At 49.5% G+C, this 27500-nt stretch overlaps 1 protein-coding gene across 4 annotated transcripts in view; it reads right to left on the bottom strand.

The window, feature by feature from the left end:
• LOC110513475 (vacuolar protein sorting-associated protein 13B) overlaps window positions 1–27500 on the bottom strand; it is an 818772-nt gene that overhangs the window by 29620 nt on the left and 761652 nt on the right. For all 4 annotated transcript variants that reach the window (XM_036938036.1, XM_036938048.1, XM_036938043.1 and 1 more), the window contains exons 49-53: window positions 24347–24523; window positions 14889–15096; window positions 13316–13504; window positions 11920–12066; window positions 357–646 (exon numbers count right to left, since the gene is read on the bottom strand). In XM_036938036.1, the coding sequence (XP_036793931.1) occupies window positions 357–646; window positions 11920–12066; window positions 13316–13504; window positions 14889–15096; window positions 24347–24523 (1011 nt within the window). The remainder of the gene's footprint in view (window positions 1–356; window positions 647–11919; window positions 12067–13315; window positions 13505–14888; window positions 15097–24346; window positions 24524–27500) is intronic.

A 27500-nucleotide genomic window follows, 5' to 3' on the forward strand; every position in this document is an offset into this window, starting at 1 on the left:
AACAGAGAGATAGATCAGAGAGAGAACAGACCCTGACAGAACAGAGAGACTACAGAACAGAGAGAGAACAGACCCTGGCAGAACAGAGACTGCAGAACAGAGAGAGAACAGACCCTGACAGAACAGAGAGAACAGACCCTGACAGAACAGAGAGACTACAGAACAGAGAGACTGCAGAACAGAGAGAGAACAGACCCTGACAGAACAGAGAGACTACAGAACAGAGAGACTGTAGAACAGAGAGAGAACAGACCCTGACAGAACAGAGAGACTACAGAACAGAGAGAGAACAGACCCTGACAGAACAGAGAGACGATAGATCCTGTAGTCTCTCTGTTCTGTTCTGTTTCACCCACCTGGTGCTCAGACCACTGCTACTGCAGATCTCCCTAGGGACGGCCACACTCTGCCTGGGGAAGTCAGGTCTGATGGGGGCCGGGAGGCTCCAGGACTCAGACCCAGCTACAGGTCCAAGGTCTGTGGTGGGCAGGGAGCTGAACATCATGTGTCTGCTTGGTAGAGGGAACTGAGGGATCTCCCCCTCCTTTCTCAGCAGGTCCCAGCAGGCCACAGAGACAGGTGTGGAAGGTGTGTCCTCTCCCGCTGGGGCAAGGCTGAACACCGTTGTATCTGGGAGAGAACAGGCCTAGAGAAGACAGGAGAAGACAGGAAGACAGGAGAAGACAGGAGAAGACAGGAGACGACAGGAGACGACAGGAGACGACAGGAGAAGACAGGAGACGACAGGAGAAGACAGGAGACGACAGGAGAAGACAGGAGACGACAGGAGACGACAGGAGAAGACAGGAGACGACAGGAGACGACAGGAGAAGACAGGAGAAGACAGGAGACGACAGGAGAAGACAGGAGACGACAGGAGAAGACAGGAGACGACAGGAGACGACAGGAGACGACAGGAGACGACAGGAGAAGACAGGAAGACAGGAGAAGACAGGAGAAGACAGGAGACGACAGGAGACGACAGGAGAAGACAGGAGACGACAGGAGAAGACAGGAGACGACAGGAGAAGACAGGAGAAGACAGGAAGACAGGAGAAGACAGGAGAAGACAGGAGACGACAGGAGACGACATGAGAAGACAGGAGATGACAGGAGAAGACAGGAGACGATAGGAGAAGACAGGAGACGACAGGAGAAGACAGGAGACGACAGGAGAAGGCAGGAGACGACAGGAGACGACAGGAGAAGACAGGAGACGACAGGAGAAGACAGGAGAAGGCAGGAGACGACAGGAGACGACAGGAGACGACAGGAGACGACAGGAGAAGGCAGGAGACGACAGGAGACGACAGGAGAAGACAGGAGACGACAGGAGACGACAGGAGAAGACAGGAGAAGGCAGGAGACGACAGGAGACGACAGGAGAAGACAGGAGAAGACAGGAGAAGACAGGAGACGATAGGAGACGGCAGGAGAAGACAGGAGAAGACAGGAGAAGACAGGAGACGACAGGAGAAGACAGGAGACGACAGGAGACGACAGGAGACGACAGGAGACGACAGGAGAAGGCAGGAGACGACAGGAGACGACAGGAGAAGACAGGAGAAGACAGGAGAAGACAGGAGACGATAGGAGAAGACAGGAGACGACAGGAGAAGACAGGAGAAGACAGGAGAAGACAGGAGAAGACAGGAGACGACAGGAGAAGACAGGAGAAGACAGGAGACGACAGGAGACGACAGGAGACGACAGGAGAAGACAGGAGGAGAAGACAGGAGATGACAGGAGACGACAGGAGACGACAGGAGAAGACAGGAGAAGACAGGAGACGACAGGAGAAGACAGGAGAAGACAGGAGACGACAGGAGAAGACAGGAGAAGATAGGAGACGACAGGAGAAGACAGGAGAAGACAGGAGACGACAGGAGAAGACAGGAGAATGGGAGTTATTTCCCACTCTGCACTGCACCTAACCAAGCAACAAAAAAAGGCACTAACTGCTAATTCGTAAAAAAATGATTTAATGTCATTTTTGCTACATTAAATGCATTCTTAATCATGTGGACAAGTATCCTGCCTCGGTTGTATTGTGTTCAGGAGAAAATGGGGGGTCATGTTAGCCAGTAACTGGATGAAGATACTGTGAAAGGTGTCCACACTACGAGCAGTAAATGCCCTTTTTGCTCGGTAGGACAAAAGAGTGTAACAGGACTTGTCGTTCCTCCCAGAGAGGACTTGTCGTTCCTCCCAGAGAGGACTTGTCGTTCCTCCCAGAGAGGACTTGCTGTTCCCCCCAGAGAGGACTTGTCGTTCCTCCCAGAGAGGACTTGTCGTTCCTCCCAGAGAGGACTTGTCGTTCCCCCCCAGAGAGGACTTGCTGTTCCCCCCAGAGAGGACTTGTCGTTCCTCCCAGAGAGGACTTGTCGTTCCTCCCAGAGAGGACTTGTCGTTCCTCCCAGAGAGGACTTGTCGTTCCTCCCAGAGAGGACTTGTCGTTCCTCCCAGAGAGGACTTGTCGTTCCTCCCAGAGAGGACTTGCTGTTCCCCCCAGAGAGGACTTGTCGTTCCTCCCAGAGAGGACTTGTCGTTCCTCCCAGAGAGGACTTGTCGTTCCCCCCCAGAGAGGACTTGCTGTTCCCCCCAGAGAGGACTTGTCATTCCTCCCAGAGAGGACTTGTCGTTCCTCCCAGAGTGGACTTGTCGTTCCTCCCAGAGAGGACTTGTCGTTCCTCCCAGAGAGGACTTGTCGTTCCTCCCAGAGAGGACTTGTCGTTCCTCCCAGAGAGGACTTGTCGTTCCTCATAGAGAGGACTTGTCGTTCCTCCCAGAGAGGACTTGTCGTTCCTCCCAGAGAGGACTTGTCGTTCCTCCCAGAGAGGACTTGTCGTTCCTCCCAGAGAGGACTTGTCGTTCCCCCCAGAGAGGACTTGTCGTTCCTCCCAGAGAGGACTTGTCGTTCCTCCCAGAGAGGACTTGTCGTTCCTCCCAAAGAGGACTTGTCGTTCCTCCCAGAGAGGACTTGTCGTTCCCCCCAGAGAGAACTTGTCGTTCCCCCCAGAGAGAACGTGTCCCCCCCCCCCTCCAGAGAGAACGTGTCGTTCCTCCCAGAGAGGACTTGTCGTTCCTCCCAGAGAGAACGTGTCGTTCCTCCCAGAGAGGACGTGTCGTTCCTCCCAGAGAGGACGTGTCGTTCCTCCCAGAGAGGACGTGTCGTTCCTCCCAGAGAGGACTTGTCGTTCCTCCCAGAGAGAACGTGTCGTTCCTCCCAGAGAGAACGTGTCGTTCCTCCCAGAGAGGACTTGTCGTTCCTCCCAGAGAAGACTAAACTGGTAGCAGGGATAAGCATGCTGAGAACAGGGAGTAGTTTGGTAAGGACGCGGTCAGCCACTAAAGCATGATGAACAGCCAACTAGAAAAACTGCTGTTTGTGGTCTGCGTTTTAAAGCCGTCACAGTCCTGCACGTTAAGGTTCTTCGTCTAACCGGCAGTGGCAACTGGTAACCTCACGCCATCGTCTTCTCCGGGAGGATCTGAAGGATCTCGTGAAATGACATCACCGCGTTGTTCTTCAAGGAGGGGGGACGGGGACGGACAGACGTGTCCCGAGATGAAAGCACAAACCTGCATCCAATTCATGGTGTTTGTCTAATGTGTCTGGGCTGTGGAGTGCCAACGACCACATGGTGAGACTGGCAGAGTGGGGACTGAGACAGAAGCAGGGGGAGTGTGTGTGTGTGTGTGTGTGTGTGTGTGTGTGTGTGTGTGTGTGGGGGGGTGTGTGTGTGTCTGTGGGGAACATGAACTGATGGGAAACAAGCCTCTGCTCTCCACAGTCACAGAGCAGTGTATCTCAACCCCAGAGGGTACCAGTACAGAGTCAATGTGGAGGCTATATACAGGGGGTACCGGTACAGAGTCAATGTGGAGGCTATATACAGGGGGTACCGGTACAGAGTCAACGTGGAGGCTATATACAGGGGGTACCGGTACAGAGTCAATGTGGAGGTTATATACAGGGTGTTACGATACAGAGTCAATGTGGAGGCTATATACAGGGGGTACTGGTACAGAGTCAATGTGGAGGTTATATACAGGGTGTTACGATACAGAGTTAATGTGGAGGCTATATACAGGGGGTACTGGTACAGAGTCAATGCGGAGATTATATACAGGGGGTACCGGTACAGAGTCAATGTGGAGGTTATATACAGGGGGTACCGGTACAGGTTAGTTGAGGTAGTATGTACATGTAGGTAGAGGTATGAGGTAATATGTACATGTAGGTAGGGGTATGAGGTAGTAGAGGTAATATATGTACATGTAGGTAGGGGTATGAGGTAGTAGAGGTAGTATGTACATGTAGGTAGAGGTATGAGGTAATATGTACATGTAGGTAGGGGTATGAGGTAATAGAGGTAATATATGTACATGTAGGTAGGGGTATGAGGTAATATGTACATGTAGGTAGGGGTATGAGGTAGAGGAGGTAATATGTACATGTAGGTAGGGGTATGAGGTAATATGTAAATGTAGGTAGGGGTATGAGGTAGTAGAGGTAGTATGTACATGTAGGTAGGGGTATGAGGTAGTATGTACATGTAGGTAGGGGTCTGAGGTAGTAGAGGTAGTATGTACATGTAGGTAGGGGTATGAGGTAATATGTAAATGTAGGTAGGGGTATGAGGTAGTAGAGGTAGTATGTACATGTAGGTAGGGGTATGAGGTAGTATGTACATGTAGGTAGGGGTATGAGGTAGTATGTACATGTAGGTAGGGGTATGAGGTAGTATGTACATGTAGGTAGGGTATGAGGTAGTATGTACATGTAGGTAGGGGTATGAGGTAGTATGTACATGTAGGTAGGGGTATGAGGTAGTATGTACATGTAGGTAGGCGTATGAGGTAGTATGTACATGTAGGTAGAGGTATGAGGTAATATGTACATGTAGGTAGGGGTATGAGGTAGTAGAGGTAATATATGTACATGTAGGTAGGGGTATGAGGTAGTATGTACATGTAGGTAGGGGTATGAGGTAGTATGTGCATGTAGGTAGGGGTATGAGGCAGTATGGACATGTAGGTAGGGGTATGAGGTAGTAGAGGTAGTATGTACATGTAGGTAGAGGTATGAGGTAGTAGAGGTAGTATGTACATGTAGGTAGGGGTATGAGGTAGTAGAGGTAGTATGTACATGTAGGTAGAGGTATGAGGTAATATGTACATGTAGGTAGGGGTATGAGGTAGAGGAGGTAATATGTACATGTAGGTAGGGGTATGAGGTAGTAGAGGTAATATATGTACATGTAGGTAGGGGTATGAGGTAATATGTACATGTAGGTAGGGGTATGAGGTAGAGGAGGTAATATGTACATGTAGGTAGGGGTATGAGGTAATATGTACATGTAGGTAGGGGTATGAGGTAGAGGAGGTAATATGTACATGTAGGTAGGGGTATGAGGTAATATGTAAATGTAGGTAGGGGTATGAGGTAGTAGAGGTAGTATGTACATGTAGGTAGGGGTATGAGGTAGTATGTACATGTAGGTAGGGGTCTGAGGTAGTAGAGGTAGTATGTACATGTAGGTAGGGGTATGAGGTAATATGTAAATGTAGGTAGGGGTATGAGGTAGTAGAGGTAGTATGTACATGTAGGTAGGGGTATGAGGTAGTATGTACATGTAGGTAGGGGTATGAGGTAGTATGTACATGTAGGTAGGGGTATGAGGTAGTATGTACATGTAGGTAGGGTATGAGGTAGTATGTACATGTAGGTAGGGGTATGAGGTAGTATGTACATGTAGGTAGGGGTATGAGGTAGTATGTACATGTAGGTAGGCGTATGAGGTAGTATGTACATGTAGGTAGAGGTATGAGGTAATATGTACATGTAGGTAGGGGTATGAGGTAGTAGAGGTAATATATGTACATGTAGGTAGGGGTATGAGGTAGTATGTACATGTAGGTAGGGGTATGAGGTAGTATGTACATGTAGGTAGGGGTATGAGGCAGTATGGACATGTAGGTAGGGGTATGAGGTAGTAGAGGTAGTATGTACATGTAGGTAGAGGTATGAGGTAGTAGAGGTAGTATGTACATGTAGGTAGGGGTATGAGGTAGTAGAGGTAGTATGTACATGTAGGTAGAGGTATGAGGTAATATGTACATGTAGGTAGGGGTATGAGGTAGAGGAGGTAATATGTACATGTAGGTAGGGGTATGAGGTAGTAGAGGTAATATATGTACATGTAGGTAGGGGTATGAGATAATATGTACATGTAGGTAGGGGTATGAGGTAGAGGAGGTAATATGTACATGTAGGTAGGGGTATGAGGTAATATGTAAATGTAGGTAGGGGTATGAGGTAATAGAGGTAGTATGTACATGTAGGTAGGGGTATGAGGTAGTATGTCCATGTAGGTAGGGGTATGAGGTAGTATGTACATGTAGGTAGGGGTATGAGGTAGTATGTACATGTAGGTAGGGGTATGAGGTAGTATGTACATGTAGGTAGGGGTATGAGGTAGTATGTACATGTAGGTAGGGGTATGAGGTAATATGTACATGTAGGTAGGGGTATGAGGTAGTATGTACATGTAGGTAGGGGTATGAGGTAGTATGTACATGTAGGTAGAGGTATGAGGTAATATGTACATGTAGGTAGGGGTATGAGGTAGTAGAGGTAATATATGTACATGTAGGTAGGGGTATGAGGTAATATGTACATGTAGGTAGGGATATGAGGTAGTAGAGGTAGTATGTACATGTAGGTAGAGGTATGAGGTAATATGTACATGTAGGTAGGGGTATGAGGTAGTAGAGGTAATATATGTACATGTAGGTAGGGGTATGAGGTAATATGTACATGTAGGTAGGGGTATGAGGTAGAGGAGGTAATATGTACATGTAGGTAGGGGTATGAGGTAGTAGAGGTAGTATGTACATGTAGGTAGGGGTCTGAGGTAGTAGAGGTAGTATGTACATGTAGGTAGGGGTATGAGGTAATATGTAAATGTAGGTAGGGGTATGAGGTAGTAGAGGTAGTATGTACATGTAGGTAGGGGTATGAGGTAGTATGTACATGTAGGTAGGGGTATGAGGTAGTATGTACATGTAGGTAGGGGTATGAGGTAGTATGTACATGTAGGTAGGGTATGAGGTAGTATGTACATGTAGGTAGGGGTATGAGGTAGTATGTACATGTAGGTAGGGGTATGAGGTAGTATGTACATGTAGGTAGGCGTATGAGGTAGTATGTACATGTAGGTAGAGGTATGAGGTAATATGTACATGTAGGTAGGGGTATGAGGTAGTAGAGGTAATATATGTACATGTAGGTAGGGTTATGAGGTAGTAGAGGTAATATATGTACATGTAGGTAGGGGTATGAGGTAGTAGAGGTAGTATGTACATGTAGGTAGAGGTATGAGGTAATATGTACATGTAGGTAGGGGTATGAGGTAGAGGAGGTAATATGTACATGTAGGTAGGGGTATGAGGTAGTAGAGGTAATATATGTACATGTAGGTAGGGGTATGAGGTAATATGTACATGTAGGTAGGGGTATGAGGTAGAGGAGGTAATATGTACATGTAGGTAGGGGTATGAGGTAATATGTAAATGTAGGTAGGGGTATGAGGTAATAGAGGTAGTATGTACATGTAGGTAGGGGTATGAGGTAGTATGTACATGTAGGTAGGGGTATGAGGTAGTAGAGGTAGTATGTACATGTAGGTAGGGGTATGAGGTAGTATGTACATGTAGGTAGGGGTATGAGGTAGTATGTACATGTAGGTAGGGGTATGAGGTAGTATGTACATGTAGGTAGGGGTATGAGGTAATATGTACATGTAGGTAGGGGTATGAGGTAATATGTAAATGTAGGTAGGGGTATGAGGTAGTAGAGGTAGTATGTACATGTAGGTAGGGGTCTGAGGCAGTAGAGGTAGTATGTACATGTAGGTAGGGGTATGAGGTAGTAGAGGTAGAATGTACATGTAGGTAGGGGTATGAGGTAGTATGTACATGTAGGTAGGGGTATGAGGTAGTATGTACATGTAGGTAGGGGTATGAGGTAGTATGTACATGTAGGTAGGGTATGAGGTAGTATGTACATGTAGGTAGGGGTATGAGGTAGTATGTACATGTAGGTAGGGGTATGAGGTAGCATGTACATGTAGGTAGGGGTATGAGGTAATATGTACATGTAGGTAGGGGTATGAGGTAGTATGTACATGTAAGTAGGGGTATGAGGTAGCATGTACATGTAGGTAGGGGTATGAGGTAAAATGTACATGCAGGTAGGGGTATGAGGTAGTATGTACATGTAGGTAGGTGTACGAGGTAGTGTGTACATGCAGGTAGGGGTATGAGATAATGGAGGTAATGTGTACATGTAGGTAGGGGTATGAGGTAGAGGAGGTAATATGTACATGTAGGTAGGGGTATGAGGTAATATGTACATGTAGGTAGGGGTATGAGGTAGAGGAGGTAATATGTACATGTAGGTAGGGGTATGAGGTAGTATGTACATGTAGGTAGGGGTATGAGGTAATATGTAAATGTAGGTAGGGGTATGAGGTAGTAGAGGTAGTATGTACATGTAGGTAGGGGTCTGAGGCAGTAGAGGTAGTATGTACATGTAGGTAGGGGTATGAGGTAATATGTAAATGTAGGTAGGGGTATGAGGTAGTATGTACATGTAGGTAGGGGTCTGAGGTAGTAGAGGTAGTGTGTACATGTAGGTAGGGGTATGAGGTAGTATGTACATGTAGGTAGGGGTATGAGGTAGTATGTACATGTAGGTAGAGGTATGAGGTAATATGTACATGTAGGTAGGGGTATGAGGTAGTAGAGGTAATATATGTACATGTAGGTAGGGGTATGAGGTAATATGTACATGTAGGTAGGGGTATGAGGTAGAGGAGGTAATATGTACATGTAGGTAGGGGTATGAGGTAATATGTAAATGTAGGTAGGGGTATGAGGTAGTAGAGGTAGTATGTACATGTAGGTAGGGGTCTGAGGTAGTAGAGGTAGTATGTACATGTAGGTAGGGGTATGAGGTAATATGTAAATGTAGGTAGGGGTATGAGGTAGTAGAGGTAGTATGTACATGTAGGTAGGGGTATGAGGTAGTATGTACATGTAGGTAGGGGTATGAGGTAGTATGTACATGTAGGTAGGGGTATGAGGTAGTATGTACATGTAGGTAGGGTATGAGGTAGTATGTACATGTAGGTAGGGGTATGAGGTAGTATGTACATGTAGGTAGGGGTATGAGGTAGTATGTACATGTAGGTAGGCGTATGAGGTAGTATGTACATGTAGGTAGAGGTATGAGGTAATATGTACATGTAGGTAGGGGTATGAGGTAGTAGAGGTAATATATGTACATGTAGGTAGGGGTATGAGGTAGTAGAGGTAATATATGTACATGTAGGTAGGGGTATGAGGTAGTAGAGGTAGTATGTACATGTAGGTAGAGGTATGAGGTAATATGTACATGTAGGTAGGGGTATGAGGTAGAGGAGGTAATATGTACATGTAGGTAGGGGTATGAGGTAGTAGAGGTAATATATGTACATGTAGGTAGGGGTATGAGGTAATATGTACATGTAGGTAGGGGTATGAGGTAGAGGAGGTAATATGTACATGTAGGTAGGGGTATGAGGTAATATGTAAATGTAGGTAGGGGTATGAGGTAATAGAGGTAGTATGTACATGTAGGTAGGGGTATGAGGTAGTATGTACATGTAGGTAGGGGTATGAGGTAGTAGAGGTAGTATGTACATGTAGGTAGGGGTATGAGGTAGTATGTACATGTAGGTAGGGGTATGAGGTAGTATGTACATGTAGGTAGGGGTATGAGGTAGTATGTACATGTAGGTAGGGGTATGAGGTAATATGTACATGTAGGTAGGGTTATGAGGTAATATGTAAATGTAGGTAGGGGTATGAGGTAGTAGAGGTAGTATGTACATGTAGGTAGGGGTCTGAGGCAGTAGAGGTAGTATGTACATGTAGGTAGGGGTATGAGGTAGTAGAGGTAGTATGTACATGTAGGTAGGGGTATGAGGTAGTATGTACATGTAGGTAGGGGTATGAGGTAGTATGTACATGTAGGTAGGGGTATGAGGTAGTATGTACATGTAGGTAGGGTATGAGGTAGTATGTACATGTAGGTAGGGGTATGAGGTAGTATGTACATGTAGGTAGGGGTATGAGGTAGTATGTACATGTAGGTAGAGGTATGAGGTAATATGTACATGTAGGTAGGGGTATGAGGTAGTATGTACATGTAGGTAGGGGTATGAGGTAGCATGTACATGTAGGTAGGGGTATGAGGTAATATGTACATGTAGGTAGGGGTATGAGGTAGTATGTACATGTAAGTAGGGGTATGAGGTAGCATGTACATGTAGGTAGGGGTATGAGGTAAAATGTACATGCAGGTAGGGGTATGAGGTAGTATGTACATGTAGGTAGGTGTATGAGGTAGTGTGTACATGCAGGTAGGGGTATGAGATAATGGAGGTAATGTGTACATGTAGGTAGGGGTATGAGGTAGAGGAGGTAATATGTACATGTAGGTAGGGGTATGAGGTAATATGTACATGTAGGTAGGGGTATGAGGTAGAGGAGGTAATATGTACATGTAGGTAGGGGTATGAGGTAGTATGTACATGTAGGTAGGGGTATGAGGTAATATGTAAATGTAGGTAGGGGTATGAGGTAGTAGAGGTAGTATGTACATGTAGGTAGGGGTCTGAGGCAGTAGAGGTAGTATGTACATGTAGGTAGGGGTATGAGGTAATATGTAAATGTAGGTAGGGGTATGAGGTAGTAGAGGTAGTATGTACATGTAGGTAGGGGTATGAGGTAGTATGTACATGTAGGTAGGGGTCTGAGGTAGTAGAGGTAGTGTGTACATGTAGGTAGGGGTATGAGGTAGTAGAGGTAGTATGTACATGTAGGTAGGGGTATGAGGTAGTATGTACATGTAGGTAGGGGTATGAGGTAGTATGTACATGTAGGTAGGGGTATGAGGTAATATGTACATGTAGGTAGGGGTATAAGGTAGTATGTACATGTAGGTAGGGGTATGAGGTAGTATGTACATGTAGGTAGGGGTATGAGGTAGCATGTACATGTAGGTAGGGGTATGAGGTAATATGTACATGTAGGTAGGGGTATGAGGTAGTATGTACATGTAGGTAGGGGTATGAGGTAGTATGTACATGTAGGTAGGGGTATGAGGTAGTATGTACATGTAGGTAGGGGTATGAGGTAGTATGGGGTGAAATGCATCGGTAATAAACAGCGAGTAGCAGCAATGTAAAGAAAGGGGGATCGATGAACATAGTCCGGGTGGCCATTTGATTGGCTGTTCAGGAGTCTGATGAACCCAGACTTGGCGCTCCGGTACCGCTGGCCGTGCGGCAGTAGAGAGAACAGTCTGTGACTAGGGTGGCTTTGACCATTTTAAGGGTCTGACACCGCCTGGTATAGAGGTCCTGGATGGCCGGATGCTTTGCCCCATTGATGTACTGGGCCGTACACACTACCCTCTGTAATGCATTGCGGTCAGAGGTCGAGCAGTTTGCCGCACCAGGCAGTGATGCAACCGGTCAGGATGCTCTCGACGGTGCAGCTGTATAACGTTTTGAGGATCTGAGGACCCATGCCAAATCTTTTCAGTCTCCTGAGAGGGAATAGGTTTTGTCGTGTCCTCTTCACGGCTGTCTTGGTGTGTTTGGACCATTCTAGTTTGTTGTTGATGTGGACACCAAGGAACTTGAAGCTCTCAACCTGCTCCACTACAGCCCCGTCGATGAGAATGGTTCCTAGTCAGACAGTAGAGGTCTAAAGTACAGGAAGTAGGGGGTGTTACCTGGTCTGTGGTCCCAAGGGCCTGGTCAGACAGTAGGGCTCTATATGACAGGAAGTAGGGGGTGTTACCTGGTCTGTGGTCCCCAGGGCCTGGTCAGACAGTAGGGCTCTATATGACAGGAAGTAGGGGGTGTTGTTAACCAGGATGGTCCTGTCTTCTATCTGGATAATCTGGATGCCGTGTCTCACCACAGACGACACGCAAAACTGACAAACCTATAGGGAGGGAGGGGGCAAAGACACAGACAGAGACAGAGACACAGAGAGACAGAGAAAGACAGAAACAGAGAGAGACAGAGAGAGACAGAGACAGAGAGAGAGAGAGAGAGCGAGAGACAGAGAGAGAGGCAGAGACAGAGAGAGGCAGAGAGAGACAGAGAGAGACAGAGAGAGGCAGGGAGAGACAGAGAGAGACAGAGACAGAGACAGAGAGCGAGAGACACAGAGGGACAGAGGGACAGAGAGGCAGAGAGAGACAGAGAGAGAGACAGAGAGAGACAGAGAGATAGAGACAGAGAGAGAGGCAGAGACAGAGAGAGAGACAGAGAGAGACAGAGAGAGACAGAGACAGAGACAGAGAGCGAGAGACAGAGAGACACAGAGGGACAGAGAGGCAGAGAGAGACAGACAGAGAGGCAGAGAGAGACAGAGAGAGAGACAGAGAGAGACAGAGAGAGGCAGAGACAGAGAGAGAGAGTTAATGCCTCCACATGCTTCCAGTAACTCATGTCTATCTGATACTGTTTTTCTATGTGTTAGTTAGTCTCAATGACATTTTATAGATGGAACAGTGAGTGAGTGATATGTGGTTATCTGACCTGTTCCTACCTTGTTGAATATAATAACAGTGATATGTGGTTATCTGACCTGTTCCTACCTTGTTGAATGTAATAACAGGGACCTGTTCCTACCTTGTTGAACGTAATAACAGGGACCTGTTCCTACCTTGTTGAATGTAATAACAGTGACCTGTTCCTACCATGTTGAATGCAATAACAGTGACCTGTTCCTACCTTGTTGAATGTAATAACAGTGACCTGTTCCTACCTTGTTGATCGTAATAACAGGGACCTGTTCCTACCTTGTTGAATATAATAACAGGGACCTGTTCCTACCTTGTTGAATGTAATAACAGGGACCTGTTCCTACCTTGTTGAATGTAATAACAGTGACCTGTTCCTACCTTGTTGAATGTAATAACAGTGACCTGATCCTACCTTGTTGAACGTAATAACAGGGACCTGTTCCTACCTTGTTGAATGTAATAACAGTGACCTGTTCCTACCTTGTTGAACGTAATAACAGGGACCTGTTCCTACCTTGTTGAACGTAATAACAGGGACCTGTTCCTACCTTGTTGAACTTAATAATTGTGTCTCTGGATAAGAGCATCTGCTAAATGCCTCACATGTATCACGTAGAGACAGGTAGCTTGGGGAGGATGTAAGTATGGACAGTCCCTAACCTTCTGTCTCCCAGGGTTCCTCCCCAGGGGGATCTCTGCCTCCACATAGCCCTCCTCGTCCAGGGTGAGGACCTCAGGACTGACACCCTCCTTCCAGCGCGGAGACGTCAGGTCATGGACCAGCTTCAGGGCTGTAGACTTATGGACCGTGTTAGTGTCGGACCAGTAGATACCCAGCTGAAACGCCTCCTAGAGAGAGGGAGGGAGGGAGAGAGAGACAAACAGAGAGGGAGGAAGGGACAAAGAGAGAGGGAGAGACAGGAGAGAGAGAGAAAGAGAGAGAGAGGAAGGGACAAAGAGAGAGGGAGAGACAGGAGAGAGAGAGAAAGAGAGAGACAAACAGAGAGAGAGGAAGGGAGAGATACAGAGAGGGAGGAAGGAACAAAGAGAGAGGGAGGAAGGGACAAAGAGAGAGGGAGAGATAAAGAGAGAGGGAGAGAGACAGAGAGGGAGAGGTAGGGAGAGAGGGAGGGAGAGAGGGACAAACGGAGAGGGAGGAATGAAGACAGAGAGAGAGAGAGAGACAGATTGAGAAAGAGAGAGACTAGGTTCAAATCTATCAGCGATCATGATGAATACATGGACACACACGAAGCCCTGCTCTCTGAGTCGGCCAGTCCCAGCTCCTCTCGGCCGTTACCTCATAAATCGCGGGTGCTATGGAAACAATGCTTTATTTGTTTCTGTTTCACAGACTATGACACGCGTAGGGCTTTACGCTAGTTTCCTGTAGCCATCAGCCTTTATCCTCTGATACCAGACAGACCTTAGTACCTAGTGATGGGGTTTGAGGTCCTACCTAGTGATGGGGTTTGAGGTCCGAACCCCTACAGACAGACCTTAGTACCTAGTGATGGGGTTTGAGGTGTGAACCCCTACAGACAGCCTTAGTACCTAGTGATGGGGTTTGAGGTCCGAACCCCTACAGACAGACAGACAGACAGACAGACAGACAGACAGACAGACAGACAGACAGACTGGAGAAGATATACCTACTCAGGTAGACAGACAGGCAGACAGGCTCACTGGGGAGGATATACCTACTCAGACAGACAGACAGACAGACAGACAGACAGACAGCCTTAGTACCTAGTGATGGGGTTTGAGGTCCGACTTGCCTTGTTAGAATAGAGCGCCCTGGGTCCTCCTGTCTGGCCCATAGAGGTATACACTCAGTGGCCAGTTTATTAGGTACACCACACCCTGTTCACGACAATGGTTCGCTCCTACAGACAGTGTCTGGGGTTTACCCGAGACCAGAGAGACTAATACAGAACATCCAGTCAGCAGCAGTCTTGTGAAGAGAGGTCGGCTGCTTTTGCAACAGGTAATGGGGGATCCTAATAAAATACCAAATACCCCAAATAATTCAGGCTGTTCTGGAGGCAAAGGGTGGTCTGACCCGGGTACTAGATGGATGTACCTAATAAACTGGCCACTGAGTGTATAATACACTAGTGGCGCTGATCTACGACCTGCAAAGCTCTAGAAGGTGACGATAATGGCAGCCATCTTTGGTCAGTGATGCATTCAAAAACCAGTCTATATAAATCAAGGGTCTCTCCTCTCTCACCTTGAAGTTAGGAGGAACGAGGGTCTTTCCAGCGGGTATCTGCAGGACGATGGTCTCTCCTTCAAACAGCCAGAGGTCCCATGTAGAGTGGTTGGTCAACAGGGCCCAGGGAATGAGCTCTACTAGAAGAGTGTTGAGACCAGACCTCCAGGCTGACAACTTCACCTGCATGGGGCTGTCCCACTGGGCTAGGACTTCTGATCCAGGCCTACAGTACCACACAGAGATATACAGTTAAATACTGTAAACATCAACAACTATACAGCTCCCTGGGATGGGGGGGGGGGCTGTCCCACTGAGATAAGGTCTCCACTATACACCTGTAACATGGATCTGTCCCACTGAGATAAGGCCTCCACTATACACCTGTAACATGGATCTGTCCCACTGAGATAAGGTCTCCACTATACACCTGTAACATGGATCTGTCCCACTGAGATAAGGTCTCCACTATACACCTGTAACATGGATCTGTCCCACTGAGATAAGGTCTCCACTATACACCTGTAACATGGATCTGTCCCACTGAGATAAGGCTTCCACTATACACCTGTAACATGGATCTGTCCCACTGAGATAAGGTCTCCACTATACACCTGTAACATGGATCTGTCCCACTGAGATAAGGCCTCCACTATACACCTGTAACATGGATCTGTCCCACTGAGATAAGGTCTCCACTATACACCTGTAACATTGAGGTCTCTGTTCCACTGAGATAAGGTCTCCACTATACACCTGGAACATGGATCTGTCCCACTGAGATAAGGTCTCCACTATACACCTGGAACATGGATCTGTCCCACTGAGATAAGGCCTCCACTATACACCTGTAACATGGATCTGTCCCACTGAGATAAGGTCTCCACTATACACCTGTAACATGGATCTGTCCCACTGAGATAAGGTCTCCACTATACACCTGTAACATGGAGGTCTCTGTCCCACTGAGATAAGGTCTCCACTATACACCTGTAACATGGAGGTCTCTGTCCCACTGAGATAAGGCCTCCACTATACACCTGTAACATGGATCTGTCCCACTGAGATAAGGCCTCCACTATACACCTGTAACATGGATCTGTCCCACTGAGATAAGGTCTCCACTATACACCTGTAACATGGATCTGTCCCACTGAGATAAGGTCTCCACTATACACCTGTAACATGGATCTGTCCCACTGAGATAAGGTCTCCACTATACACCTGTAACATGGATCTGTCCCACTGAGATAAGGTCTCCACTATACATCTGTAACATGGATCTGTCCCACTGAGATAAGGCCTCCACTCCAACATGGAGGTCTCTGTCCCACTGAGATAAGGCCTGCACTCCAACATGGAGGTCTCTGTCCCACTGAGATAAGGCCTGCACTCCAACATGGAGGTCTCTGTTCCACTGAGATAAGGCCTGCACTCCAACATGGAGGTCTCTGTCCCACTGAGATAAGGCCTCCACTCCAACATGGAGGTCTCTGTTCCACTGAGATAAGGCCTGCACTCCAACATGGAGGTCTCTGTCCCACTGAGATAAGGCCTCCACTCCAACATGGAGGTCTCTGTCCCACTGAGATAAGGTCTCCACTCCAACATGGAGGTCTCTGTCCCACTGAGATAAGGCCTCCACTCCAACATGGAGGTCTCTGTTCCACTGAGACAAGGTCTCCACTATACACCTGTAACATGGCTCTGTCCCACTGAGATAAGGTCTCCACTATACACCTGTAACATGGATCTGTCCCACTGAGATAAGGCCTCCACTCCAACATGGAGGTCTCTGTCCCACTGAGATAAGGTCTCCACTCCAACATGGAGGTCTCTGTTCCACTGAGATAAGGCCTCCACTCCAACATGGAGGTCTCTGTCCCACTGAGATAAAGCCTCCACTCCAACATGGAGGTCTCTGTCCCACTGAGATAAGGCCTCCACTCCAACATGGTCTCTGTTCCACTGAGATAAGGCCTGCACTCCAACATGGAGGTCTCTGTTCCACTGAGATAAGGCCTCCACTCCAACATGGTCTCTGATCCACTGAGATAAGGCCTCCACTCCAACATGGAGGTCTCTGTTCCACTGAGATAAGGCCTCCACTCCAACATGGTCTCTGATCCACTGAGATAAGGCCTCCACTCCAACATGGAGGTCTCTGTTCCACTGAGATAAGGCCTCCACTCCAACATGGTCTCTGTTCCACTGAGATAAGGCCTCCACTCCAACATGGAGGTCTCTGTTCCACTGAGATAAGGTCTCCACTCCAACATGGAGGTCTCTGTCCCACTGAGATAAGGCCTCCACTCCAACATGGAGGTCTCTGTTCCACTGAGATAAGGCCTCCACTCCAACATGGAGGTCTCTGTCCCACTGAGATAAGGCCTCCACTCCAACATGGAGGTCTCTGTTCCACTGAGATAAGGCCTCCACTCCAACATGGAGGTCTCTGTCCCACTGAGATAAGGCCTCCACTCCAACATGGAGGTCTCTGTCCCACTGAGATAAGGCCTCCACTCCAACATGGAGGTCTCTGTTCCACTGAGATAAGGCCTCCACTCCAACATGGAGGTCTCTGTTCCACTGAGATAAGGTCACTCCAACATGGAGGTCTCTGTCCCACTGAGATAAGGCCTCCACTCCAACATGGAGGTCTCTGTTCCATTGAGATAAGGTCTCCACTCCAACATGGAGGTCTCTGTTCCACTGAGATAAGGTCTCCACTAGACATGGAGGTCTCTGTTCCACTGAGATAAGGTCTCCACTCCAACATGGAGGTCTCTGTCCCACTGAGATAAGGCCTCCACTCCAACATGGATCTGTCCCACTGAGATAAGGCCTCCACTCCAACATGGAGGTCTCTGTCCCACTGAGATAAGGCCTCCACTCCAACATGGAGGTCTCTGTTCCACTGAGATAAGGTCTCCACTCCAACATGGAGGTCTCTGTTCCACTGAGATAAGGCCTCCACTCCAACATGGAGGTCTCTGTTCCACTGAGAGAAGGCCTCCACTCCAACATGGAGGTCTCTGTCCCACTGAGATAAGGCCTCCACTCCAACATGGAGGTCTCTGTTCCACTGAGATAAGGCCTCCACTAGACATCTGTGGTACAGACATGAACAATCACCATAACATCCAACTTCAAGCTAAACAGACACACAGAGGCACGCCATGGAAGTACGCAGAAACAAACAACTTAATATGCAGATACAAACAACATCAATCAACAGGCATCTGGGTAGGCACATGGGCATGTATCACATCAGCACACACCACCGCACACACACGCCAACAACACACACACACACACACACACACACACACACACATACACACACACACACACACACACACACACACACACACACACCACACATGGGGGCATGTTAACATCAAAACCATGTCTCTGTCCTACTAACTGATGTACAGAGACATAGACAGCAAAGATGCATTTACTTGACTAGAACGTTCTATGGCGGCCATGTTAGCTCCCCATTAGCATTACATGGGGAATATTTCAACAATGACATGTAGCTGAATGTCTATGTAATTGTTGACTGCTGAAACATCCAACTCTACTGAACACTAAGGACTAATAGTTCCTGTAGTGAAGGTAGACTCCAGGAGAGTTCCAGGTCTAGTTCCTGTAGTGAAGGTAGACTCCAGGAGGATCTGTAGTGAAGGTGGACTCTAGGAGGACCTGTAATGAAGGTAGACTCCAGGAGGACCTGTAGTGAAGGTAGACTCCAGGAGGGTTCCAGGTCTAGTTCCTGTAGTGAAGGTAGACTCCAGGAGGGTCCCAGGTCTAGTTCCTGTAGTGAAGGTAGACTCCAGGAGGGTCCCAGGTCTAGTTCCTGTAGTGAAGGTAGACTCCATGAGGACCTGTAGTGAAGGTGGACTCCAGGAGGACCTGTAGTGAAGGTAGACTCCAGGAGGACCTGTAGTGAAGGTAGACTCTAGGAGGACCTGTAGTGAAGGTAGACTCCAGGAGGACCTGTAGTGAAGGTAGACTCCAGGAGGGTCCCAGGTCTAGTTCCTGTATTGAAGGTAGACTCCATGAGGGTCCCAGGTCTAGTTCCTGTAGTGAAGGTAGACTCCAGGAGGGTCCCAGGTCTAGTTCCTGTAGTGAAGGTAGACTCCAGGAGGACCTGTAGTGAAGGTAGACACCAGGAGGACCTGTAGTGAAGGTAGACTCCAGGAGGACCTGTAGTGACGGTAGACTCCAGGAGGACCTGTAGTGAAGGTGGACTCCAGGAGGACCTGGAGTGAAAGTGGACTTCAGGAGGACCTGTAGTGAAGGTGGACTCCAGGAGGACTTGTAGTGAAGGTGGACTCCAGGAGGACCTGTAGTGAAGATGGACTCCAGGAGGACATGTAGTGAAGGTAGACTCCAGGAGGACCTATAGTGAAGGTGGACTCCAGGAGGACCTGTAGTGAAGGTGGACTCCAGGAGGACCTGTAGTGAAGGTAGACTCCAGGAGGACCTGTAGTGAAGATAGACTCCAGGAGGAAACCAGGTCCAGTTCCTGTAGTGAAGGTAGACTCCAGGAGGACATGTAGTGAAGGTAGACTCCAGGAGGACCTGTAGTGAAGGTGGACTCTAGGAGGACCTGTAGTGAAGGTGGACTCCAGGAGGACCTGTAGTGAAGGTAGACTCCAGGAGGGTCCCAGGTCTAGTTCCTGTAGTGAAGGTAGACTCCAGGAGGACCTGTAGTGAAGGTAGACTCCAGGAGGACCTGTAGTGAAGGTGGACTCCAGGAGGGTCCCAGGTCTAGTTCCTGTAGTGAAGGTAGACTCCAGGAGGATCTGTAGTGAAGGTAGACTCCAGGAGGACCTGTAGTGAAGGTAGACTCCAGGAGGACCTGTAGTGAAGGTGGACTCCAGGAGGGTCCCAGGTCTAGTTCCTGTAGTGAAGGTAGACTCCAGGAGGACCTGTAGTGAAGGTAGACTCCAGGAGGACCTGTAGTGAAGGTGGACTCCAGGAGGACCTGTAGTGAAGGTAGACTCCAGGAGGACCTGTAGTGAAGGTAGACTCTAGGAGGACCTGTAGTGAAGGTAGACTCTAGGAGGACCTGTAGTGAAGGTAGACTCCAGGAGGACCTGTAGTGAAGGTAGACTCCAGGAGGACCTGTAGTGAAGGTAGACTCCAGGAGGACCTGTAGTGAAGGTGGACTCCAGGAGGACCTGTAGTGAAGGTAGACTCCAGGAGGACCTGTAGTGAAGGTAGACTCTAGGAGGACCTGTAGTGAAGGTAGACTCTAGGAGGACCTGTAGTGAAGGTAGACTCTAGGAGGACCTGTAGTGAAGGTAGACTCTAGGAGGACCTGTAGTGAAGGTAGACTCTAGGAGGACCTGTAGTGAAGGTAGACTCCAGGAGGACCTGTAGTGAAGGTGGACTCCAGGAGGGTCCCAGGTCTAGTTCCTGTAGTGAAGGTAGACTCCAGGAGGACCTGTAGTGAAGGTAGACTCCAGGAGGAACTGTAGTGAAGGTAGACTCCAGGAGGGTCCCAGGTCTAGTTCCTGTAGTGAAGGTAGACTCCAGGAGGACCTGTAGTGAAGGTAGACTCCAGGAGGACCTGTAGTGAAGGTGGACTCCAGGAGGGTCCCAGGTCTAGTTCCTGTAGTGAAGGTAGACTCCAGGAGGATCTGTAGTGAAGGTAGACTCCAGGAGGACCTGTAGTGAAGGTAGACTCCAGGAGGACCTGTAGTGAAGGTGGACTCCAGGAGGGTCCCAGGTCTAGTTCCTGTAGTGAAGGTAGACTCCAGGAGGACCTGTAGTGAAGGTGGACTCCAGGAGGACCTGTAGTGAAGGTAGACTCCAGGAGGACCTGTAGTGAAGGTAGACTCTAGGAGGACCTGTAGTGAAGGTAGACTCTAGGAGGACCTGTAGTGAAGGTAGACTCTAGGAGGACCTGTAGTGAAGGTAGACTCCAGGAGGACCTGTAGTGAAGGTAGACTCCAGGAGGACCTGTAGTGAAGGTAGACTCCAGGAGGACCTGTAGTGAAGGTGGACTCCAGGAGGACCTGTAGTGAAGGTAGACTCCAGGAGGACCTGTAGTGAAGGTAGACTCTAGGAGGACCTGTAGTGAAGGTAGACTCTAGGAGGACCTGTAGTGAAGGTAGACTCTAGGAGGACCTGTAGTGAAGGTAGACTCTAGGAGGACCTGTAGTGAAGGTAGACTCTAGGAGGACCTGTAGTGAAGGTAGACTCCAGGAGGACCTGTAGTGAAGGTGGACTCCAGGAGGGTCCCAGGTCTAGTTCCTGTAGTGAAGGTAGACTCCAGGAGGACCTGTAGTGAAGGTAGACTCCAGGAGGACCTGTAGTGAAGGTAGACTCCAGGAGGACACCAGGTCCATTGAAGGTAGACTCCATGAGGGTCCCAGGTCTAGTTCCTGTAGTGAAGGTAGACTCCAGGAGGGTCCCAGGTCTAGTTCCTGTAGTGAAGGTAGACTCCAGGAGGACCTGTAGTGAAGGTAGACACCAGGAGGACCTTTAGTGAAGGTAGACTCCAGGAGGACCTGTAGTGACGGTAGACTCCAGGAGGACCTGTAGTGAAGGTGGACTCCAGGAGGACCTGGAGTGAAAGTGGACTTCAGGAGGACCTGTAGTGAAGGTGGACTCCAGGAGGACTTGTAGTGAAGGTGGACTCCAGGAGGACCTGTAGTGAAGATGGACTCCAGGAGGACCTGTAGTGAAGGTAGACTCCAGGAGGACCTATAGTGAAGGTGGACTCCAGGAGGACCTGTAGTGAAGGTGGACTCCAGGAGGACCTGTAGTGAAGGTAGACTCCAGGAGGACCTGTAGTGAAGATAGACTCCAGGAGGAAACCAGGTCCAGTTCCTGTAGTGAAGGTAGACTCCAGGAGGACATGTAGTGAAGGTAGACTCCAGGAGGACCTGTAGTGAAGGTGGACTCTAGGAGGACCTGTAGTGAAGGTGGACTCCAGGAGGACCTGTAGTGAAGGTAGACTCCAGGAGGGTCCCAGGTCTAGTTCCTGTAGTGAAGGTAGACTCCAGGAGGACCTGTAGTGAAGGTAGACTCCAGGAGGACCTGTAGTGAAGGTGGACTCCAGGAGGGTCCCAGGTCTAGTTCCTGTAGTGAAGGTAGACTCCAGGAGGATCTGTAGTGAAGGTAGACTCCAGGAGGACCTGTAGTGAAGGTAGACTCCAGGAGGACCTGTAGTGAAGGTGGACTCCAGGAGGGTCCCAGGTCTAGTTCCTGTAGTGAAGGTAGACTCCAGGAGGACCTGTAGTGAAGGTAGACTCCAGGAGGACCTGTAGTGAAGGTGGACTCCAGGAGGACCTGTAGTGAAGGTAGACTCTAGGAGGACCTGTAGTGAAGGTAGACTCTAGGAGGACCTGTAGTGAAGGTAGACTCTAGGAGGACCTGTAGTGAAGGTAGACTCTAGGAGGACCTGTAGTGAAGGTAGACTCCAGGAGGACCTGTAGTGAAGGTGGACTCCAGGAGGGTCCCAGGTCTAGTTCCTGTAGTGAAGGTAGACTCCAGGAGGACCTGTAGTGAAGGTAGACTCCAGGAGGACCTGTAGTGAAGGTAGACTCCAGGAGGACACCAGGTCCAGAGAGAGACGGACGGTGAGGTAACGATGACAACCTATTCTCTATATAGTGCTCTACTTTGGGCCCTTTTGACTAGGACTCTATAGGCCTTGGTCTAAAGTAGTGCTCTATATAGGGAATAGGGTGCCATAGGGGTCTGGTCTAAAGTAGTGCTCTATTTAGGGAATAGGGCCCTGGTCTAAAGTAGTGCACTACATAGGGAATAGGATGCCATTTGGGACCTACACCTCATTTCAGTCAATTTCCCAGAGAAGGGAAAGTGTCAGTGTGTCCTGGGCCTCAGAAATCTGCCAGCGCCTTTACAACCCCCCCCAGTCTGATCCCTGGACACACATCTCTAAACATGGAACCCCCCCCCCCCCAGTCTGATCCCTGGACCATGAACACACATCTCTAAACATGGAACCATACGTCCACCATTTAATGGGTCTTCCGGTGCAGATAACATTTATACACTGAGGCTGTTTTGACAGAGGTCCAGAGCTCTCGGAGTACGGTGCGGTCGCTAGGGTAACTAACCGCTCTCTTGGCTCTGAGAGTCTAAACACTGTGTGTTAGAGGGCACAGGAAGTTGAAGAGGTAAATGTTATTTTTATTTTTATTTTCTGTGTGTAGGCCTTTTAACGAGAGAGAAACACCTCAGTAATCATTAAGCAAACGTTTTGTAGACGTCGCCGATCGGCGAGGGGGTGGGGGGGTTGGGGGGGGGAGAGTACGGCTGTCAGATCTCACACTTCTAGAAAGCTGGGCTCTGCTGGCAGCCCCCCTGACAGAAGCTGCTCAGCACATTGGATCCAGTCAGAAAGTCACCTGCGTTGCTCTCTGATGCCCGATGTGCCAAACTATATCTAAATGCAAGACCCTGTCCTTTGTGTCAGAAAGTCTGTGGCAGAACAGAACGACAGTGTAAATGTGTGGTCTGGAGAACGGCTAGATGAATCTAAACCAGGGTTCTCCGAGGATCTAAACCAGGGTTCTCCGAGGATCTAAACTAGAGGTTCTCCGAGGATCTAAACCAGGGTTCTCCGAGGATCTAAACCAGGGGTCTCCGAGGATCTAAACCAGGGGACTCCTAGGATCTAAACCAGGGGTCTCCAAGTATCTAAACCAGGGGTCTCCTAGGATCTAAACCAGGGGTCTCCAAGTATCTAAACCAGGGGACTCCTAGGATCTAAACCAGGGGTCTCCGAGGATCTAAACCAGGGGACTCCTAGGATCTAAACCAGGGGTCTCCAAGTATCTAAACCAGGGGTCTCCTAGGATCTAAACCAGGGGTCTCCAAGTATCTAAACCAGGGGACTCCTAGGATCTAAACCAGGGGTCTCCGAGGATCTAAACCAGGGGTCTCCTAGGATCTAAACCAGGGGACTCCTAGGATCTAAACCAGGGGTCTCTGAGGATCTAAACCAGGGGTCTCCGAGGATCTAAACCAGGGGTCTCCTAGGATCTAAACCAGGGGTCTCCAAGGATCTAAACCAGGGGTCTCCGAGGGTCTAAACCAGGGGTCTCCGAGGATCTAAACCAGGGTTCTCCGAGGATCTAAACCAGGGTTCTCCGAGGATCTAAACCAGGGGTCTCCGAGGATCTAAACCAGGGGTCTCCTAGGATCTAAACCAGGGGTCTCCTAGGATCTAAACCAGGGGTCTCCTAGGATCTAAACCAGGGGTCTCCTAGGATCTAAACCAAGGGTCTCCTAGGATCTAAACCAGGGGTCTCCTAAATGAAAAACATTTTTTCAAGCTTTCAAATAGGCCAATTCTCCTTCTCTTCTGTCCCCTGCAACTCTTCCCCAGGTCCTTAGTGTACAAGAGACAGCAGTGCACACACACACACACACACACACACACACACACACACACACACACACACACACACACACACACACAGTACCTGTCTGTGTCCTTGCTGACGTAGGGCCATGGAGGCTGGCTGTTGTTCTTCAGACCGTAGAAGTCTGCCAGTATGTGGTCCTGGCTGTCCTCCAACCCAGCCTGGTTCCTGTTCACTATCTGTTTGATCACACTGGTGGAGATGGGCACCGCACAGTGAGACGCATCCTCGTCCTCACTGCAACAGACAGACAGACAGACAGACAGACAGGTTAGTCTTCATAACACACACACACACACACACACACACACACACACACACACACACACACACACACACACACACACACACACAGTGTCTTGTCCAGTGTCCCACTGTCTGGGGTGAAGTATGATCTCTGCTTGTTCCACAGACGCCCCAGTGTTACTCTGTGGATCCTAACTGACCCACTACAGTCAGTATCCACCGTGTTACTCTGTGGATCCTAACTGACCCACTACAGTCAGTATCCAGCGTGTTACTCTGTGGATCCTAACTGACCCACTACAGCCAGTATCCACGGTGTTACTCTGTGGATCCTAACTGACCCACTACAGTCAGTATCCAGCGTGTTACTCTGTGGATCCTAACTGACCCACTACAGCCAGTATCCACGGTGTTACTCTGTGGATCCTAACTGACCCACTACAGTCAGTATCCACCGTGTTACTCTGTGGATCCTAACTGACCCACTACAGCCAGTATCCACGGTGTTACTCTGTGGATCCTAACTGACCCACTACAGTCAGTATCCACTGTGTTGCTCTGTGGATCCTAACTGACCCAATACAGCCAGTATCCACTGTGTTACTCTGTGGATCCTATCTGACCCACTACAGCCAGTATCCACCGTGTTACTCTGGGGATCCTAACTGACCCACTACAGCCAGTATCCACTGTGTTACTCTGTGGATCCTATCGGACCCACTACAGCCAGTATCCACCGTGTTACTCTGTGGATCCTAACTGACCCACTACAGCCAGTATCCACCGTGTTACTCTGTGGATCCTAACTGACCCACTACAGCCAGTATCCAGCGTGTTACTCTGTGGATCCTAACTGACCCACTACAGCCAGTATCCACCGTGTTACTCTGTGGATCCTAACTGACCCACTACAGCCAGTATCCACCGTGTTACTCTGTGGATCCTAACTGACCCACTACAGTCAGTATCCACCGTGTTGCTCTGTGGATCCTAACTAGAGCCATGGTTAACTGGGTCTAAAGTGGAAACTAAAGCCATGGTTAACTGGGTCGGGTGGTCTAGTTACTTCCTGTCTGGCGGGGTGTTTCAGCTGGTCTGGGATCAGAGAGGGTGACCCATCCTAGCAGCACTAAATCAACAACCCTCCAGGATACATTAGACCCAGACAATAGAATAACATGGCTTCAGAAATACGATCAATGTCTACCTGTCACTCAGCTGTCAGTTCTACTTGGACTGGGGAGACCCCTCCCTTCCCTTCCTTCCCTTCCTTCCCTCCCTCCCTCCCCTTCCCTCCCTCCCTCCCCCCCTCCCCTTCCCTCCCTCCCTCCCTCCCTCCCTTCCCTTCCCTTCCCTTCCCTTCCCTTCCCTTCCCTCCCTTCCCTTCCCTCCCCTCCCCTTCCCTCCCTCCCTCCCCTTCCCTCCCTCCCTCCCCCCCTCCCCTCCCTCCCTCCCTCCCTCCCTTCCCTTCCCTTCCCTTCCCTTCCCTTCCCTTCCCTTCCCTTCCCTTCCCTCCCTTCCCTTCCCTCCCTCCCTCCCTCCCTCCCTCCCTCCCTCCTTTCCTTCCCCTCCCTCCCTCCCTCCCTCCCTCCCTCCCTCCCTCCCTCCCTCCTTCCCTTCCCTTCCCTTCCCTTCCCTTCCCTTCCCTTCCCTTCCCTCCCTCCCTCCCTCCCTCCCTCCCTCCCTCCCTCCCTCCCTCCTGTCAGGTCATTCTCAGTGTTCAGTAGTTGTTCCTGGTGACCCTGTCCCTGGATCAGCTTACTCTCTCTCAGCCCCAGACTTCTCTTCTCTGTGTGGATGATGACAGGGTCTGGAAGGTGTGTTACCTGGCCTAGTAGGTGTGTTACCTGGCCCGGAAGGTGTGTTACCTGGTCTGGAAGGTGTGTTACCTGGTCTGGAAGGTGTGTTACCTGGCCTGGAAGGTGTGTTACCTGGCCCGGAAGGTGTGTTACCTGGCCTGGAAGGTGTGTTACCTGGCCTGGAAGGGGTGTTACCTGGTCTGGAAGGTGTGTTACCTGGTCTGAAAGGTGTGTTACCTGGCCTGGAAGGTGTGTTACCTGGCCTGGAAGGTGTGTTACCTGGCCCGGAAGGTGTGTTACCTGGTCTGGAAGGTGTGTTACCTGGCCTGGAAGGTGTGTTACCTGGCCTGGAAGGTGTGTTACCTGGCCCGGAAGGTGTGTTACCTGGCCCGGAAGGTGTGTTACCTGGCTGGTGTGTTACCTGGCCTGGAAGGTGTGTTACCTGGCCTGGAAGGTGTGTTACCTGGCCTGGAATGTGTGTTACCTGGCCTGGAAGGTGTGTTACCTGGCCTGGAAGGTGTGTTACCTGGCCTGGAAGGTGTGTTACCTGGTCTGGAAGGTGTGTTACCTGGCCTGGAAGGTGTGTTTCCTGGCCTGGAAGGTGTGTTACCTGGCCTGGAAGGTGTGTTACCTGGCCCGGAAGGTGTGTTACCTGGCCTGGAAGGTGTGTTACCTGGTCTGGAAGGTGTGTTACCTGGCCTGGAAGGTGTTTACCTGGCCCGGAAGGTGTGTTACCTGGCCCGGAAGGTGTGTTACCTGGTCTGGAAGGTGTGTTACCTGGTCTGGAAGGTGTGTTACCTGGCCTGGAAGGTGTGTTACCTGGCCCGGAAGGTGTGTTACCTGGCCTGGAAGGTGTGTTACCTGGCCTGGAAGGGGTGTTACCTGGTCTGGAAGGTGTGTTACCTGGTCTGAAAGGTGTGTTACCTGGCCTGGAAGGTGTGTTACCTGGCCCGAAAGGTGTGTTACCTGGTCTGGAAGGTGTGTTACCTGGCCTGGAAGGTGTGTTACCTGGCCTGGAAGGTGTGTTACCTGGCCCGGAAGGTGTGTTACCTGGCCCGGAAGGTGTGTTACCTGGCTGGTGTGTTACCTGGCCTGGAAGGTGTGTTACCTGGCCTGGAAGGTGTGTTACCTGGCCTGGAATGTGTGTTACCTGGCCTGGAAGGTGTGTT

This window comes from Oncorhynchus mykiss, chromosome 2 (genome assembly GCF_013265735.2).
Source record: "Oncorhynchus mykiss isolate Arlee chromosome 2, USDA_OmykA_1.1, whole genome shotgun sequence".
In the NCBI taxonomy this organism is placed as follows: domain Eukaryota; kingdom Metazoa; phylum Chordata; class Actinopteri; order Salmoniformes; family Salmonidae; genus Oncorhynchus; species Oncorhynchus mykiss.